General features: G+C 24.5%; 1 protein-coding gene across 2 annotated transcripts in view; it reads right to left on the minus strand.

Moving 5' to 3' along the window:
• Nucleotides 1-244: 244 nt before the first annotated feature.
• Nucleotides 245-15,929, minus strand: part of LOC129606743 (uncharacterized) — a 66,107-nt gene continuing 50,422 nt past the window's right edge. For both annotated transcript variants that reach the window (XM_055517256.1, XM_055517255.1), the window contains 9 exons: nt 3,263-3,454; nt 2,709-3,130; nt 2,419-2,637; nt 2,016-2,346; nt 1,682-1,948; nt 1,418-1,607; nt 1,082-1,288; nt 760-961; nt 245-646 (listed from right to left, as the gene is read on the minus strand). In XM_055517256.1, the coding sequence (XP_055373231.1) occupies nt 541-646; nt 760-961; nt 1,082-1,288; nt 1,418-1,607; nt 1,682-1,948; nt 2,016-2,346; nt 2,419-2,637; nt 2,709-3,130; nt 3,263-3,454 (2,136 nt within the window). In that variant the 3' untranslated portion in view covers nt 245-540. The remainder of the gene's footprint in view (nt 647-759; nt 962-1,081; nt 1,289-1,417; nt 1,608-1,681; nt 1,949-2,015; nt 2,347-2,418; nt 2,638-2,708; nt 3,131-3,262; nt 3,455-15,929) is intronic.

A 15,929-nucleotide genomic window follows, 5' to 3' on the forward strand; every position in this document is an offset into this window, starting at 1 on the left:
TATTCTATTTTTCGTAAATAAATTGTCAAAACAAAATTATAACAAATTTCTAAAAACAAAAGTCTTAAATTGAATTTAATTGAAAATATTAAATTTTTTGATAGTTTTTTGTTTATTACAATATTTTTCAAAAAAAAATTTTTTTTTATGATTTTTAATTAACAATTTTGTTACAACTTTAGTTTTACATTAAAAAATGAAAAAAATAATGTTTTAGTTTTAAATTTTCAATTACAATTTTTGTAATTAGTTTTTCACTTTGTTCTAATTTTAAAATTAAAAAAATAGCTTTGAATTGTTTTTTTTTTCTTTTTATTGGAAGTTTTTATTTTGTTTTTTTTTTTTGTTTGTTAAAAAATGATAAAACATTTTTAATATTTAATTATTTTATATGATTATTGTTGTGTTTGTCAATAATTTATTTCCGGGGCACAATTCTGTACGATATTTAAATATCAAATTAATAATAATATGATATTGATGTGGTCAGACGGTAGTTACTCTATCAACTTCCACATATCGTACAGAATTGTCGTTTTGTCAGCAAATTACATCTTTCTCATCAAATACAGCTGTATCCATTGAACTTAAAGATTTTAATCGTGTTTGTAATACTGATGAACCACGAAGTTTTCGTTTTAATTTTCTATAAAATATAATGAGAAATTTATTATTTTGATTTTTATATAAAATGTTTTTAATTTCATTTTCATTTAAATTTATTAAATAAAATCATCCTGTAAATTTTTTTTTAGTTACCTGTACGTGTATGCCATTAATCCAAAACATATTAATAATAGTACTATACATATTGTTGCCAATAATTCAGCTGGAAGTTTCATAACTGATGAGCATTGTAAAAATGATTCATCGTCACCAGATGGACAATGTACAACCCCATCACACCATACGCTAGCATTAACACATGCATCAATTTCGGTACATTTATATTTACAGTCTTCTATTTAATTTACAAATGTAAAAAATTGTATATATATATGAAATAATATTAATTAAAATATTTTGAAAATTTTAGTAAAAAATTTGTTCATTTTGATCTAAAATAAAATATAATACAAACCTACTAATCCCAAAGGAGGTCTAGGAACCATTTCCATCCAAGTAAAATAATAATCACCATTTGTTGGTCTTAAAAATTCAACACTAATTGCTTTTGAACGATTCATAATACCATATAATGGTGGTTCACCCCATCCAGCACTAAACATTTCAACAAATTCATTACTACCATGATCTTCACTTAAAGGACATGCAATTATTGAAAGACCTATCATAAAAGAAAAAATTAAATTAAATGATTTAATAATATTTAATATGGAAAGAGATGATGAATTGCGCTTGATGTTTGCTAGTATTACCGGACATAAATTAGTAAAAGAAAGGAGTAGAAACAAACCTTCACTTGAAGTTAAAACAACTCTTGATTTTGTTTCACATCTATATGAAGCAGTTCGTACAAGACTTGCATTTACATGTTGATATAATTTTGGATTTACTCGTTTCAAAAATATTGCTCTTACTCTTATATATAAATATTTATTACCATTTGATGGTTCAATTACCCATGGTCTTGTTCTACATTCAATCTACAATCAAGTATAATTTTTTATTTAAAATTGATTTCTTAAGGAAACTTATTACTATTTATAAGTTTACTTACATCACCAAATGTCATATCTATTGTACCACTCGGTCCATATTTTCTTCTACCATCTTTACATGTTAATGGTCCTTTTACAAATTCATAAATTCCTTCGAAATTTACTGTTTCCGGATCATCCAAACTGGTCATATTTACTGCTGTAAAATGTACTTCTAAATCACGTCCAGTTGATGTATATTCAACTGGTAAATGTGATAGATCTGATGAATTACATAAACAAGCACGTGGTAAAAGAATTGAATCAGGATATGGTTTTTCGAAAATCTTAAAAATTTCAAAAAGAATTTCTTATTAACGAATTCTATAGATTTTATTTAATGTGAAAACTTACTTCAACTTTAATTGATGAATTACCATAACAATATGAACGATTAATATCTTCATCAACTCTTGAACTACATTCTCTAAAACCAGTATTAACTCTTTTAATTTTAATACGTATACGTTCACCACGTTGTGCTTCAAAACGATAAACACATTTTAAATTTGTTGCACCACCACGTCCAAACATAAAAACATTTCGTATACTACGAAATATTGCTGGATCTTTACGTTCCATAAGGCTACTAACAAATTTTCGACTACACTCATGATCACTTGCTAATGGAAGACCGTCTTGATGTAAATCAACAAATTCATAACGTAATTTAAAATCTAATGGTCTATTTAAAAAAAAAAATAATAATTAATATAATTTTTTTTTGGAAATTTGCATATAATAATTTGGCATATACCTTAAGGCAGTTGAATCAGCATTTTTTAATTCTAATGTTATTGAATCACCAGTTGATACATAACTTTCTGATATTGTACATGGTCTTGCAAATGTTTCATTAATATTTGCTCTGTCACATGTTCTTGGTATTGATCCTTTACAATATCTTGCCAATATATTTGTAAAATTTGAAACACCAGATTTTCCAACTAGTGGACCTTTTGGTAAATCTTGTTCACTATACAATTTTAAAATTAAAGAATTTTTAATTATGAAAAAAGGTTTTTAAAATAAATATTTTTTGCATACCAATCTAATTGCTGGCAAACTGGTGGTTCTCTTAATGGTCCATCCCATATTCTTAACATACCAGAACAATCTTCGGGTTCTGTTAATAAACTTATACCACTTTGTTCATCTAATTTACCAAATGGTGGTTGTAAATTAAATTTTAATAATGATATCCATACTTTAAATCTTGCTGTTTGTATTGGTTTTGAAACAGATTGTCTTTGTTCTTGTGCTGTTGGTGTACGTTGTAAATTCATATGATCATATGTTCGAAAAAATGTTCCAGTTCCTTGTAAATGATATAAACATGTTGTATTTGGTGCTAATGAATGTTTTGGATTTTCTAAAACACCTCTACCACTACCACGTACCCAAAATTCACATAATTTTTTATTTTTAACAAATGTTGGACTCAATGCATCAACAAATGTTACGTCAACCTAAAAATATATATATATGTATATATATATGGGGCATAGGAGGAAACTAAAATTAATTTTAGATTTTACATATGTACAAAATAAATTACTTTTATTTAACCATTTAAATTTGGTGTTTATTTAATCTCTTACTTCTAATTGAAATCCATAAAGTGGAAGAATTTGTGATGATGCACCCATAAATGTACCATATGGTGATGTTGTAAATTCAACTAAAATTTCTGGACCACTTGATGTTGATGCTGGAACTCCTTGACCACCACCACAAAATTTTAATAATACTGGATCTCTCGTTGTATAACCATCATATATAGTCACATAATCCTTTTTGATTTATTTTATAATTTTTTGCATGAATATTATGTGTTTGTTTATATTATATAAAAATTTTGTTGTATATACGTGTTTTGCGGCAGTTGTAGTAAAAGTAATTGAAATTGTGATGAATATCAAAAAATTTTTAGTACAAGGATAATGTTATATAATGTTGCATTCAAATTTTATAAATGATAAGAAAAGTTTTTTTTGTTTTTTGTAGATGTTTGGTGTTTTTTTAGTAATTTTTTTTTTTTTTTGAATTATTCAGCGTTATTTTGGTTTGGTTTCAAAGATTCAATGAAATGAAAAGATAATAATAGATTTTTGATGTGTTAGTATATTGTTTTTTTTTTATTTTTTGGAACATAAATGTACAAATTTATACTATATAAAAAAAAATATTCATTTATTTATTCTACAATAATTTTGGATTGCATTGGAAAGATTTTACTCAAAGGATAATATTTAGCTAAATATTTTAATAACAAAAAAATAATTAAAATAACGAATTACAAAGCAAAATAAAAATATTTTAAAAATTTTCATTTGAAATAAAATTTTTATAAAAAAGATTTAAAAATTATAGAAGTAAATAAATTAAAACAAATTATTAGAGTATTTCCCCATAAAAATAAAAAAAAAATGTGCTTTTATTTAAAACTTATTTTTTATTACTACAGTCGCCGATTTAAAGCTAAAACTCTGTAAGCAATTACATGACTGATGACAATCATCTGTAATTAAACAAATTTTCTCAATTGACATTTTAAAAATTATTAAGCAGTGAACGGCAACGGCGAACGATTATGGCCGTCGAAAATCATTCTTGTCCTGTTTTTGATTTAGAACGAAAAATTTTAAGATTTCAAAACTAAAATGTTTTCTTTGTCACTCATTTACAACAAAATAACCAAAATAATTATCAGTTGCGTTGACAACGTATACAGCGATTTATGACGTGTACGTCAAGTTACATTGAAATCCATACCTAATGCCATACTGGAAACGGTATTATTCAGAATTCATATTTGAAGCCAAACGTTGATATCGACTTATCTCCCCTGAATTCATAAACGATCTTACTTAGTTAATTGATGATTTTATAACTTTAAATCACGATTTATTTTTAAAATTTAAAAATTCTACTTAGTTAATTTTAGCTTTAAAACGACATAACGTAATTCGTGTACTTATATACAATATTAATATTTTATGTAGCACCTATACATATATATTTATGACATACAAATATACAAGAAGCTATATAAAATTTTTTATATGGCATAATTTGTGCTAAATTTAATAAAATTATTTAAAGCATTTTTAATTCTATTATATAAGTGTTATAATATTTAAATTATAATAATAATTTCGTGATTTGCAAATACATTTATGTACATATACAAAATGTAAAATGTGTATATGCATAATAAAAATTAATTAATTTACAATAAAATTTATTACTTTTTTTTAATTTTAATTTATTTTTTATTCTATAAATTTTTATATTATTTGGAATAAAGTGCATTATTGTTATTATTTTTGATATTATGTGGTTATATTATTGGTGATTTTTTTTTTTTTTTTTTGTTTTCGGAATAAACATTTACTTAAATTATCTAAATTAAAAGTAAATTATGTGATTGTTATTTTTGTGTACTTTATTTACATTTGTATCTAATTTTTGTAGTAGATTTGTGCTGTTAAAGTAATTGAATTATATTTTAAATTCATAATCATTTTATAGTAATGTAATTACTAGTAGTTTGGTTCTTGAAAATAAAACAAAAATCTACTCTTAATTAAATTATTTTATTTATTTGTTACTCAATTAAAAATTAAAATTTAAATATTTTTAATGTGAGTATAAAAAAATGTTTCATTGCAAAATGGAACATGTTTTAATTTGACAGATAATAAAGGTAACACGTCTGTCCAGTTTTTTTTTTTGTTGTTCAGGTCCGGGAATATAAGTAGGTTTAAACTCCGCCACGAAACAAAAATTTTACAATTTTCAAAATACGAAAAAAAAAGTAGTTGCTTGATATACACGGAATTGAATTTTAAGAAAAGCTGTACATAACTTAAAGCCTGGCGAGGCTTTGTTTCAGTTAAAGGAATCTATGGGGTATAAATTTTATAGTGGAATGAATGAATATCAGGTCAATATTTTAATAAATTCGGGTAAAATTAATTATTTCTAATTATAATTGAGGTGAGCCATTTTCTTGCTCAAATGCATGCTTATCTCTTATTATTGCTTGGTCCTTTCGACTTACGAACTGAAGATTTATTACTAAAGTTCATGTAGAGAAACTAGCAAGTTTAAATTTTCACTATACTTCAAGTATGAAATACAAAATAAATTTTATTTAAATTTAAAAAAAATTTACTTTAATTAATAATAAAATCTTTTAAGTATTGCACTCATACTTTTTGGAATAATGTAGGTTATATTTTTTATTATACGATTCAAAGTCTATCTATTTTTAATTTAGTTTAAGGTGACTTATTTTGATTATGAAAATTTAGAGATAATGTTTTTTTTGTAATTCACAAAAAAGAAAATGAATCCAAAAATCAAGTGAAGTGAAATTTTCAATCAGGAAATTGTCACAATCTAATAATTTTTGAAAAAATAAAACACGCTTTTCAATTCTACAAAATATTTTTTTTTAAACCATTTTCAAATTTATAAACATATACATATATAAACAAACTAGATATTTACAGTTTTATATTTGTGCAAGGATTTTTAAGGAATGAATTGATTCATTAAAGTGAACGTATTAGAAAGGAGAGAAAAATTTGTGTTCAATATATTTTTTTTTTACTTTAACAAATTGATTTTTTCCATAATGCACACATAGGTATTCATGTATGTATATCTATATCGCACTATTAAAATTTTAACCTACATATTACAATATTATGCTATATATAGATTATTTTGTAAAATGCATTAGTGCATTAATATCTTGAAATCGATAATAATAATTGTAAAAGAAATTAAATATAGTACAGTATAGTAGATTATAATAATTGATATTGTGACCTTAACACATAATATTTAAGCGATTTGATTGATCTAGTAATAAGTAGTATATAATTTTAGATATATTATACAAGTGCATACAGAAATTATGAAATTACACACATACAAATATATTAATGTAGATTTTTGATTAAAATCCTTTTACCTTAAATAGAATTTAACCTAGATAATAAAAGAACAACAACATTTCATAAGAAAAATTTTTAATATTTCAAATTCTATTAAAAAAAATCATTTCATTCACATTCCAATTTAATAATGCACTCAGTATAATATTTTTCCTACCCGGTTTCATTAATATTATTATATATATGTATATGAGTGTATATAAAAGAAAACTATGAAGTATAACAGTTAGTTGAAATTTGCTTTAAATATTGACATTAGTTTGACATAAAAAATATTCTTTTTTAAATAATTTATAATGAAATCTTTTGAACTTTTTATAGTATAAAATTTTAAAGAGATCGCGCGATATTGGATTTTGATTTGATAAAGTTGGATCAAACCAATGATTTGTGAAGTAGCACTTTTCTTCTCTCTTGAACAAATCAATATACTGTTTTCCACTACATTATTTATTATTTTGTAATCGAATAAAATTTTATTACAACTAACCGTCTCCTGAGTGTAGACTCCTACAACTAATTGAAAAAAAAATGCTCTCCAGCCTTAACTATTAATCTGGAGAGCAATTAATGAGAGAGATTAAAGGACAAAAAAATTAATTTGATCACAAACACTCAAAAACAACTTGTAAGATGGAAACAACATTTAAATGAAACAAATAAATTGGGCCAAGAAAACCCCAAAAGAAAACTAGGAGATTAACGGCAACATCGGTCACTTTAACATCAGCCTCCATCCCAAAACAAAATTATTGCCCGCTGAAGTGCTCAAAGCTGACCCTAATGTAGTAATTACACTTTTCGGCCCATAATAAAAAATATTTGGGAAGTAGATAACAAATCGAAATAAGAAATACTTATAAAGCCGCCTAAGAAAAGTAATCAACAAAACTGCACGAATTGGGCTGGGGAGGGGGGTATCGCATTTTTCAATAGAATACAAAAGATACAGGTGCTGACTTTTATGAGCAGAATCGAACCATAAATAGACAGGCCGGATTCCGCAAGAACGGAAACTGTATAGACCACCCTAATACACTTATAAAATTATCATAAAACAATTAAATGAGTGCAGCAGTTCTGTCAAATGCAATTTCGAGTCGATTTCGAGCAAGCTAATTTTTTCCTTTTTTAACTCCAATAAAATTGAAGAGTACGTTATTATAAATTTGCTAGATTGTTTTTTTTTTTTTTGGTTGCATTAACATAATCTTATCTGAAATTATACAGCACACAAATAATTATGTAAAATTGGCGTATATGTACATAGACACAATAGTATATGTCTTAAAAAGGAAATTATGTGGAACATAACATTGAACAAAAGTAAAATAAAAATAAAAACGAAAACAAAAAAAATTTTTTTTTTTTTAATAAAAACAGAAAAGAGATAAGATGAAAATAATTTTCCCATTAGGAAAATTTTTTCTTTATATCATCCTTTAATGACCTAGTTTCTTACAACGAATGACTCTAACCTAAATCCTTGTAAAGGAAGGAAAAATATATTTTGTTTATAGATAGTATAAAGGAAGAATCGGAATCAATTTTAAAAATCTTTGAATTCCCATAACATTATACACAGAAAATGCAATTTTCAGCTAAAAAAGAAAACAAAATAAAATCTTTAAGGATTAATAAAGGAAAAAATAAGAAAAAAATTTTTCGAATTTTGAAAAAAAGAAAAATAAGAGTATAAAACTTTATTGTCTTCTTTATATCTATTCGAACTACATTTGTCGAGTATTATAAATAGAGCATTCCGTACAATAGAGAGAGTAGCACTCCATTCAGGAAGCTGAAAAGTAATAGTTTATAAGAACTGTACTAAATTTAATGTAAGATGAGTACAAATTAGCTCATTTGTGAAGGAAGCATGAGAAGACAGTATTTACAAGGGCCACAAGGTGGCTCATGGTATGCCAGTCCGCCTCAGGAAGAATGTGAGGCTGTTCCGCGCTTGTAATGAGGCGAATGCAAGCCATGATGGTGATTCCTGTCTTGACCTACGGGGCGGGAATGAAAAAACCTCTCTGAACACTATCAGGAGGGGCCTAGAAAAATTACAGAGACTTGTATATATCTGCTTTACAGGACCTATGGGAACTTGCCTGATGTCAGTTCTAGAAGTGTCACTGCGAATTACACCATTGTATTTAGCGGTCAGTTGCGCGCGTCAAGACTGTTGAGGCTTGGCAAGAGTGATGCGATGAGATAGAATATTGTCGACTTTAGAGATTCTGAGAACCTCTCGAGAGACGTGTTTAGAAGTTTTCCAGGGATGACATGTTTAGAAGTTGTATTTTTGAGAAAAATTTTGCATCAAAGCTGGGCAATAGCATAAATAGGACTGGAGAAGTGTCGAAAACTTTGTTGTATGTATATGGATGTGATAATCTTGTTGTATATATAGATCCAAAGCTAAGTATTTCGAATCAATGGGAATGTATCTGAGCGTCTTCCAGATCATCAGATATTATTTTTATAATTGGCAATTTTCTACAAAATAATAATTTATGGTGAATCTTAATAGCAGCTCATATGTAGTATAACATAATTGAAGTGATCAACTCTATATAACTACTTTCTTTTTTATGCAATATTTAATTTTAATTCTTTTCTTTCCAGATCTTTATATTTATATAGTTCTCAGATTACAGAGAATTAAACTGTTCAATTTAAAAAGAAAAGTGCACATATGAAAAGTGCAGAGGGTAAATCGAGTGCAATTTTTATACAATACAATTTTGGCTTTACATCGTAATTACAAAATAATTGTAAAATGTGACATTCAATAGCCATAATAGTAATTAAACTTAATGTTCTTTTTTGTTTTATAAGTATATCTCTTTTGTATAAAAGTTAATTATATAATTAATGTGAATTACAATGCATTATACCATACCTTGTTTCAAATAAGATCAAATTAGAGCTGAAATTTTTTGAATTTAATTTGGATAGATTTTATTCAATGTTTTGTTTTTTCCTTACAACTTTGATCCAATTGAATTATAATTAAGATTCTTAATATTCTAATTACATATTCTCTAATTCAAATTTATATTATTGAAATTATTGAACCGCCAATATATAATAATAAAATATTCAATATTTGTTTAATAATATTAAAATTTTAAAATATTCATAGAATATGTAACAAAATATCAATAAAATTACTAGAATAACAATCTATACGTTTACATAATATAAGATTAAAATATATACGTGAAGGAAGTTGTGTATGTATATTCCAGTAAATAATTATATAATAAATAATTTATATATTCATTTGAATATAAATATATAAGAATAGAAATTCAAAACCCATTAAAATTGCGGAAATGAGAAATAATAAAAGTCAAAAAGAACATTGAAGATTTTTAGCATTTGTTTGTGTATATAATCTATATGTGCTGACGTAATAAAATATCAAAATATTATATGAATTACAATATTTGTGCAAATACACTGTAAAAACAAAATAGTTTAAAAGTTCTTATACAATAAAATGTTACGAAAATGAACTGTTCAGTGCTTCCGCCCTTGGATGAGTTGAAAAACATTATAGATGAGGAAATTAATAGTAGGGAGTAATTGTTTTGGGATGCCGAGCGAACTAGTGCAACAACAAGGAGCCTATGACCAAAAAAAGAACGATGCAAGAACGATCGATTTTCTGTGCATTTGCTCATTGGATGCTTGCTGAGGGTACTAGGACGTGCAATGCTTGTGCTGCTCGTTATCCGTTCTGATGCGGAAAAGATGCTTTTTGAAGAGATATTGGTTTGATGATGATTGAGGATGATATCTCGGGGGCGCCCTCAAGAGTTGATATTATTACATATATTTTTTCTTATTTGATCGTGTAAATTTTTTACTTCAATCGTGTATCTTATTTTTATACTCTTCTTTTAATTTTTGTAATAATTTTTACGCAAATTTTTTACAGTGTATTTAACAAGTATTGAAAAACTTCAAATTTATATTTTTTTGTAGTAATAAAATCTAGAATATTAACTGTTAATAATAACATTGTAAAATTTATGTAATATACAGGATGTTTAATTTTCTTTTACATAATAATTGTAAAGAAATGAAAATAATTTTGAATTTTCAAATGATTTTCGACTTTATAAATTGCCTGAATATGATTTATACTACAAAATATAAGGCATCTATAAAAGTATATACGTATTTTATTCCCTGAGTATATTTTCAGAACATAGTCTCTCTGTGCATATACATAAAGAATCTCTCTACATAGTTAAAGAAATTGAAACTGATTTATTTAACAACGTGAATATTTAGAAAATACAATATTCAAATTTATTCAAATTTATATAGGGAACTGCTCGTGCACACGGATATTTACAATTCTAACACAATTTATGTATAATAAATACTATCGTATACCATTTATATACACACAAGCTTGAAATTATTAATGTAAATTGTATGTATAGGATTCATATATTTTATTTATTTTTATATTTTAGAGAATTTCTATTAAGAATTCATAGTACATAATTATTATATAATATTATTATCAAGTAGGCAGGCAGATGAAGGATAAAATAAAATATAAAATTTTTTTGATATACTACATTACTATGTATATATAACAACAATGATTAATTATTTGATGTCCTTGAAGTTTTCTGCGCTCACTTTTCTTCCTTCTATCTCTTTATGTATACATATATTAAATTTTAAAATAAATTATAATAATGTTTATAATATATACCATATATACATACAAATGTATATAAACATATGTAATTATCAAATTAATGCAATATTTTTAATCTTTATACCAAAATGTATATATATAGGCAGCAGAGTATAGTGAACTAAAGGATATGTAATTCAAAAAAAAAAAACAAAAAAAAAACAAAAAAAAAATATGAAAAATGAGTTCAAGAGTGGAAAAACAAGGACAACAATAATGAAAACAACAAAGAACTGGTATATACCCATAACCACAAATATGTTGGAAATATTCCATTGGAATAAGATAAATGAATAAAAAAAAAAAATAAAAAAAAAAATTTTTTTTCCTCTATTTTTTTTTTCTTTTCGTCCTCATTTGAAAATGTTTTTTTTTTTTTTTTAATTTTTAAAAAAGAATGCGGTCGCTGAATTCAGAACTCTTCTTTAGAAAACTCTTCTCTCTTTTTCTCTTTTATATTGAAATTCTATATAGAATGAAAATATGTGTGAATATAAAACTGGAAGAGAAAAAAAAAATAAAATTTCATGAGGCCAAGGTCAAAATTCAGATCTATTTTTAATATAATGTATATATACAAACGTCAATATATATATATATATATATAAAATAAACGAAAAAGGAATAAATTGAATTCACAATATTGAATTGAATTTCTCTTTTTTTTTTTGAAAAATGCGGTCGGGTTTTTTATTTTAAATTAAAAAAGTGTATGAACTTTCTGTTTTTTTTCTCAATTTTTTATTACACAAGTATATATGTACTATATATGTACGAATGTATAACATAAATAACTTGTATCCTTGAGAATAAATTGGATTTAAAAAAAAAAAAAAAAAAAATATTCTCAGGTCCGAAAAAAAATTTGATCTCTTTAAATGAATAATAAGAGTTGTATTCAAAGTTAAATAAAATTATAATGTTATTATCCTTTTTGAAAAATTTATTAAAATTCAATAACATTAAAATATTTAGGTATAAATAATGTATGTGTGGCAAAAATAATTGAGGAAAATTGTAAAATTATATAGTAAAACGGTTTAGAGTATACTAAAGAAACTTTAGTTTTTGAAAAAAAAGCAATGTAATCATCATAAATGCAATTAGATCTGATCCATGATACAGTGGTTATGGTACCGGTTCTTTAACCGAAGGATCTCGAATTCAAAACCTAGTCCGATCATTATAGAAATTATCGTGAGGTTTATGGTACAACTAGATAACTTGCAATTATTGGTTTAGAGATATTTTACCTTTAAAGATACAAAATTTAGCAATAATAAATAATTAATAATGAAAATTATCATTTTCAGATATTTAAGAAAAATTTTATGATTAGATATTGGTCGCAGATTAAAGAACATTTGATTTTTGCCAAGGTAAGGGGTCGTGCAAAATTTTAAAAAAATTTCAATTTTTGTTAAGGTAGTTTTAAAATTTTGCACGACCACCTACCTTGACAAAAATTGAAAATTTTTTAAAATTTTGCACGACCCCCTACTTTGGCAAAAAATTAAAATTCAATTTTTTAAATGTAAAAGTAATTGTGTCCCTAATATTCGATACTGATTGTTAATGACAATAAAATATCAATAAACTTCAATATTTAATGTGTAATGAATACAGTTTCGGCAAGCTAGTCAGCCGTATATAGTAAATACAATATGACTTATAAAACTGAAATTTTATTCTAGAAAGAAAAAAGTCAAGTGGAAGGTCTTAATGATTCCAAATGGTGTAAGAACAAAAAATAGTCAATTGAAATGAGAAATGAGCTTTGGTGTTGTGGCCTGTTTTAAGAATTAGAACTTCCAATAAAACGAAATATGAATTTAAAGAATGTGTTGTTCTATTTTCGTGTTCTATATCCGTGTTAGATTAGTTCATAAACTATTATATTTCAAAAATAAAGTTTGCCGATTTTTACGCTCCTTTACCTTATATACCATGGAACTGATGTTCAATGAATTTGCCTGTTATTTTCTTATAATTTCATAGATTGCAATTTAAAATATTCAATGTATATTCAAAGAAATTATACCAATTCATATACTTAATATCCTTACTAAATAAAAATCCTGCTCAGATATTATATATTTTATATGCGGACTATCATTTCATTTATACAAATATTTAAATCCACACTTTATTTATCATTCCATTTTTATTAAGTGCAAGTGAAAAAGTAAAAAACATACAAAAAAAAAAAACAAAAAATCCACAAAATACAAAATGCATTTTCCATATACTTGGTAAAAATCTGATATGGTTTCTTCTATTTTATATGATTGTATAATATGTACATGAATTGGCTATTTGATTACATGTGTATACTTATATAATAAAAGGTGAAAAAAAATCTGTGTATACTCATAATATAAAAGTGAAAGATTCTTTTAAATGTAATTAAAATTTATGTGCCTATGTATTGTGGGGTTTATATGGCGACTACTATATAGTTGTATATATGATAAGTTTTTATATACTTAATTTTGTATATAGCATATAGAAGAAATACATGGTAAGTTTTTTTTTGTTATTTTCAATTAAGGAAGTGAAAAAACATTATAGCAAATTATCATTTAGTTTGTGCATAAATATTTTTTATATATATACCTTATATTTCTATATTTATAATGAATATATATATATAGTGTATATATAACATTGGAATGTGGTAAAATATTTGAGATAGATAAATTTTTTAATATTTTGATTTATATATATATATATATATATATATATACATATACAAAGTGTTCGAGATATGACCACCAAAGGTGATAGCAGAGACCCAGACAAATAAAAAATAATATGGGATTATATTGATTTTTCCCGTTCGCTTTTTTGAACTTTTATAGTCTTTAAAGTTGGTCTTCAGAAAATCTTGTTGTACTGAGATATTTCTAATAGATTTTCGTTACAACTCAGGAAATATGACTGGTACATGTTGAAATTCGGGAAATAAGCTAAGTTAAGATGATTTTGCGTACTAAATTTAAACCATATAAAATTCTATTTCGTTTGATATTATTTCATCAAAACGAAATATTTTTGTGAAAATTAAATATTTTCAGAAGTTTTTTCGGATAGAATCTTTTTTCTCATAATAAATTATTCATTAATAGCATGTTAAGTTTTTTATACGAAGTATAGAAGTTGTAGCTATTAATTTTATTTTGATACGAAATTTGTGGCAAAAATCTGCGAATAAATATTTGTATGAAGAAAAAATACGATCAAGTCATTGAAAAATTATACTCAAACAAAATATTTTTAAATGACAAACTGCTAAAAAAAAAGATTTGTATGCGCTCTATAAGGAAGATTTTACAAGTCACGCATATTTCCGGTAAGAAAACACTGTCACGTTTTTTGTGTAATAATAAAAATGCAAAAAAGTGGAAGCTTTTCAGTAAGATCATAGCTTTGTGGTCTTATTAACACTAAACGTAGAGAGAGAGAAAAAGAAAATATCTCATATTATTTTTTGTGCGTCTAAAACTTATATTATCACCCTTTTCCGATAGTATCATCGGTTATATATACTGAATACTCTGTATAATTAGGAATATAAATTAGTAAGTATATATTTTATATTTACGTGCATTTAAATATTAATAAAGTGTGTATTCTATTAAATATATAATAATAAAATATAAGGAATTTGAAAAAAAAAAAAATATATATATAATAATATAGTGTAGACAAGTTTAATTATAAAATATTTTTTATATGTGGTTTTTATTTTTATAATTACCTACACATTTACATACACACACATAATTTCAATGAATTAAAATCACATTATGTTTAATGAAAAAGTTGATTATTTTTTTTTTGTTTTTACTATTTTTTTTTTTACTAGTGTTTTTGTGTTTTTGCTCTTATTCACACTGAAAAATTAATTAAATTTCTAATATATCTTCTATATATAAAAAAATATAGGAAATAATTTTTAAGGTTATGTTAATAAAAATGAAAAAAAAAAATATATATATATATATATATATATTTATTTTATATTTTTAAGGATTTTATTTATGGTAAAATGTTAATAGGATTAAATTATATAATTTTTTCTTTTTTTTTTTCTATAAATGATAAAGTTGCAAATTTTTATGTTTTATAGAAGAAAAATGGCGATTATAATGGTAATTATTTAGGTACATATTCTATTCTTTAATTTTAAAGTACTTTAGCGCCCGAAAGTATGCAATGATGTGAAGAATTTTGTATGAATAACGTAGGAATAAGTAAATAAATATACGAGTAAGACGCCCATGGTTGTATTAAAATTGATATTGAGACTGTGCAGATATTTAATTGCATTGTCATTTAAAATTAAAATTTAAAAGAATAATTTGGTGAAAAATATGTTAATATGAAGTTTTTTCGTTGAATTTTGCAAGAAAATTCAATATAAAACATAAATACTTCTCGGGTTTTGAATATTATTGAATTTTACAAGAATTGTAATACAATTGTTTGGCTCCAAATTTAGGAAATTATAATAAATCAAATGGAATCACAAAAGTGTCCAACAACCGAACATTATAATATGTTGGG

This window comes from Condylostylus longicornis, unplaced genomic scaffold (assembly GCF_029603195.1).
Source record: "Condylostylus longicornis isolate FDR11 unplaced genomic scaffold, ASM2960319v2 ptg000022l, whole genome shotgun sequence".
NCBI classification, from domain to species: domain Eukaryota; kingdom Metazoa; phylum Arthropoda; class Insecta; order Diptera; family Dolichopodidae; genus Condylostylus; species Condylostylus longicornis.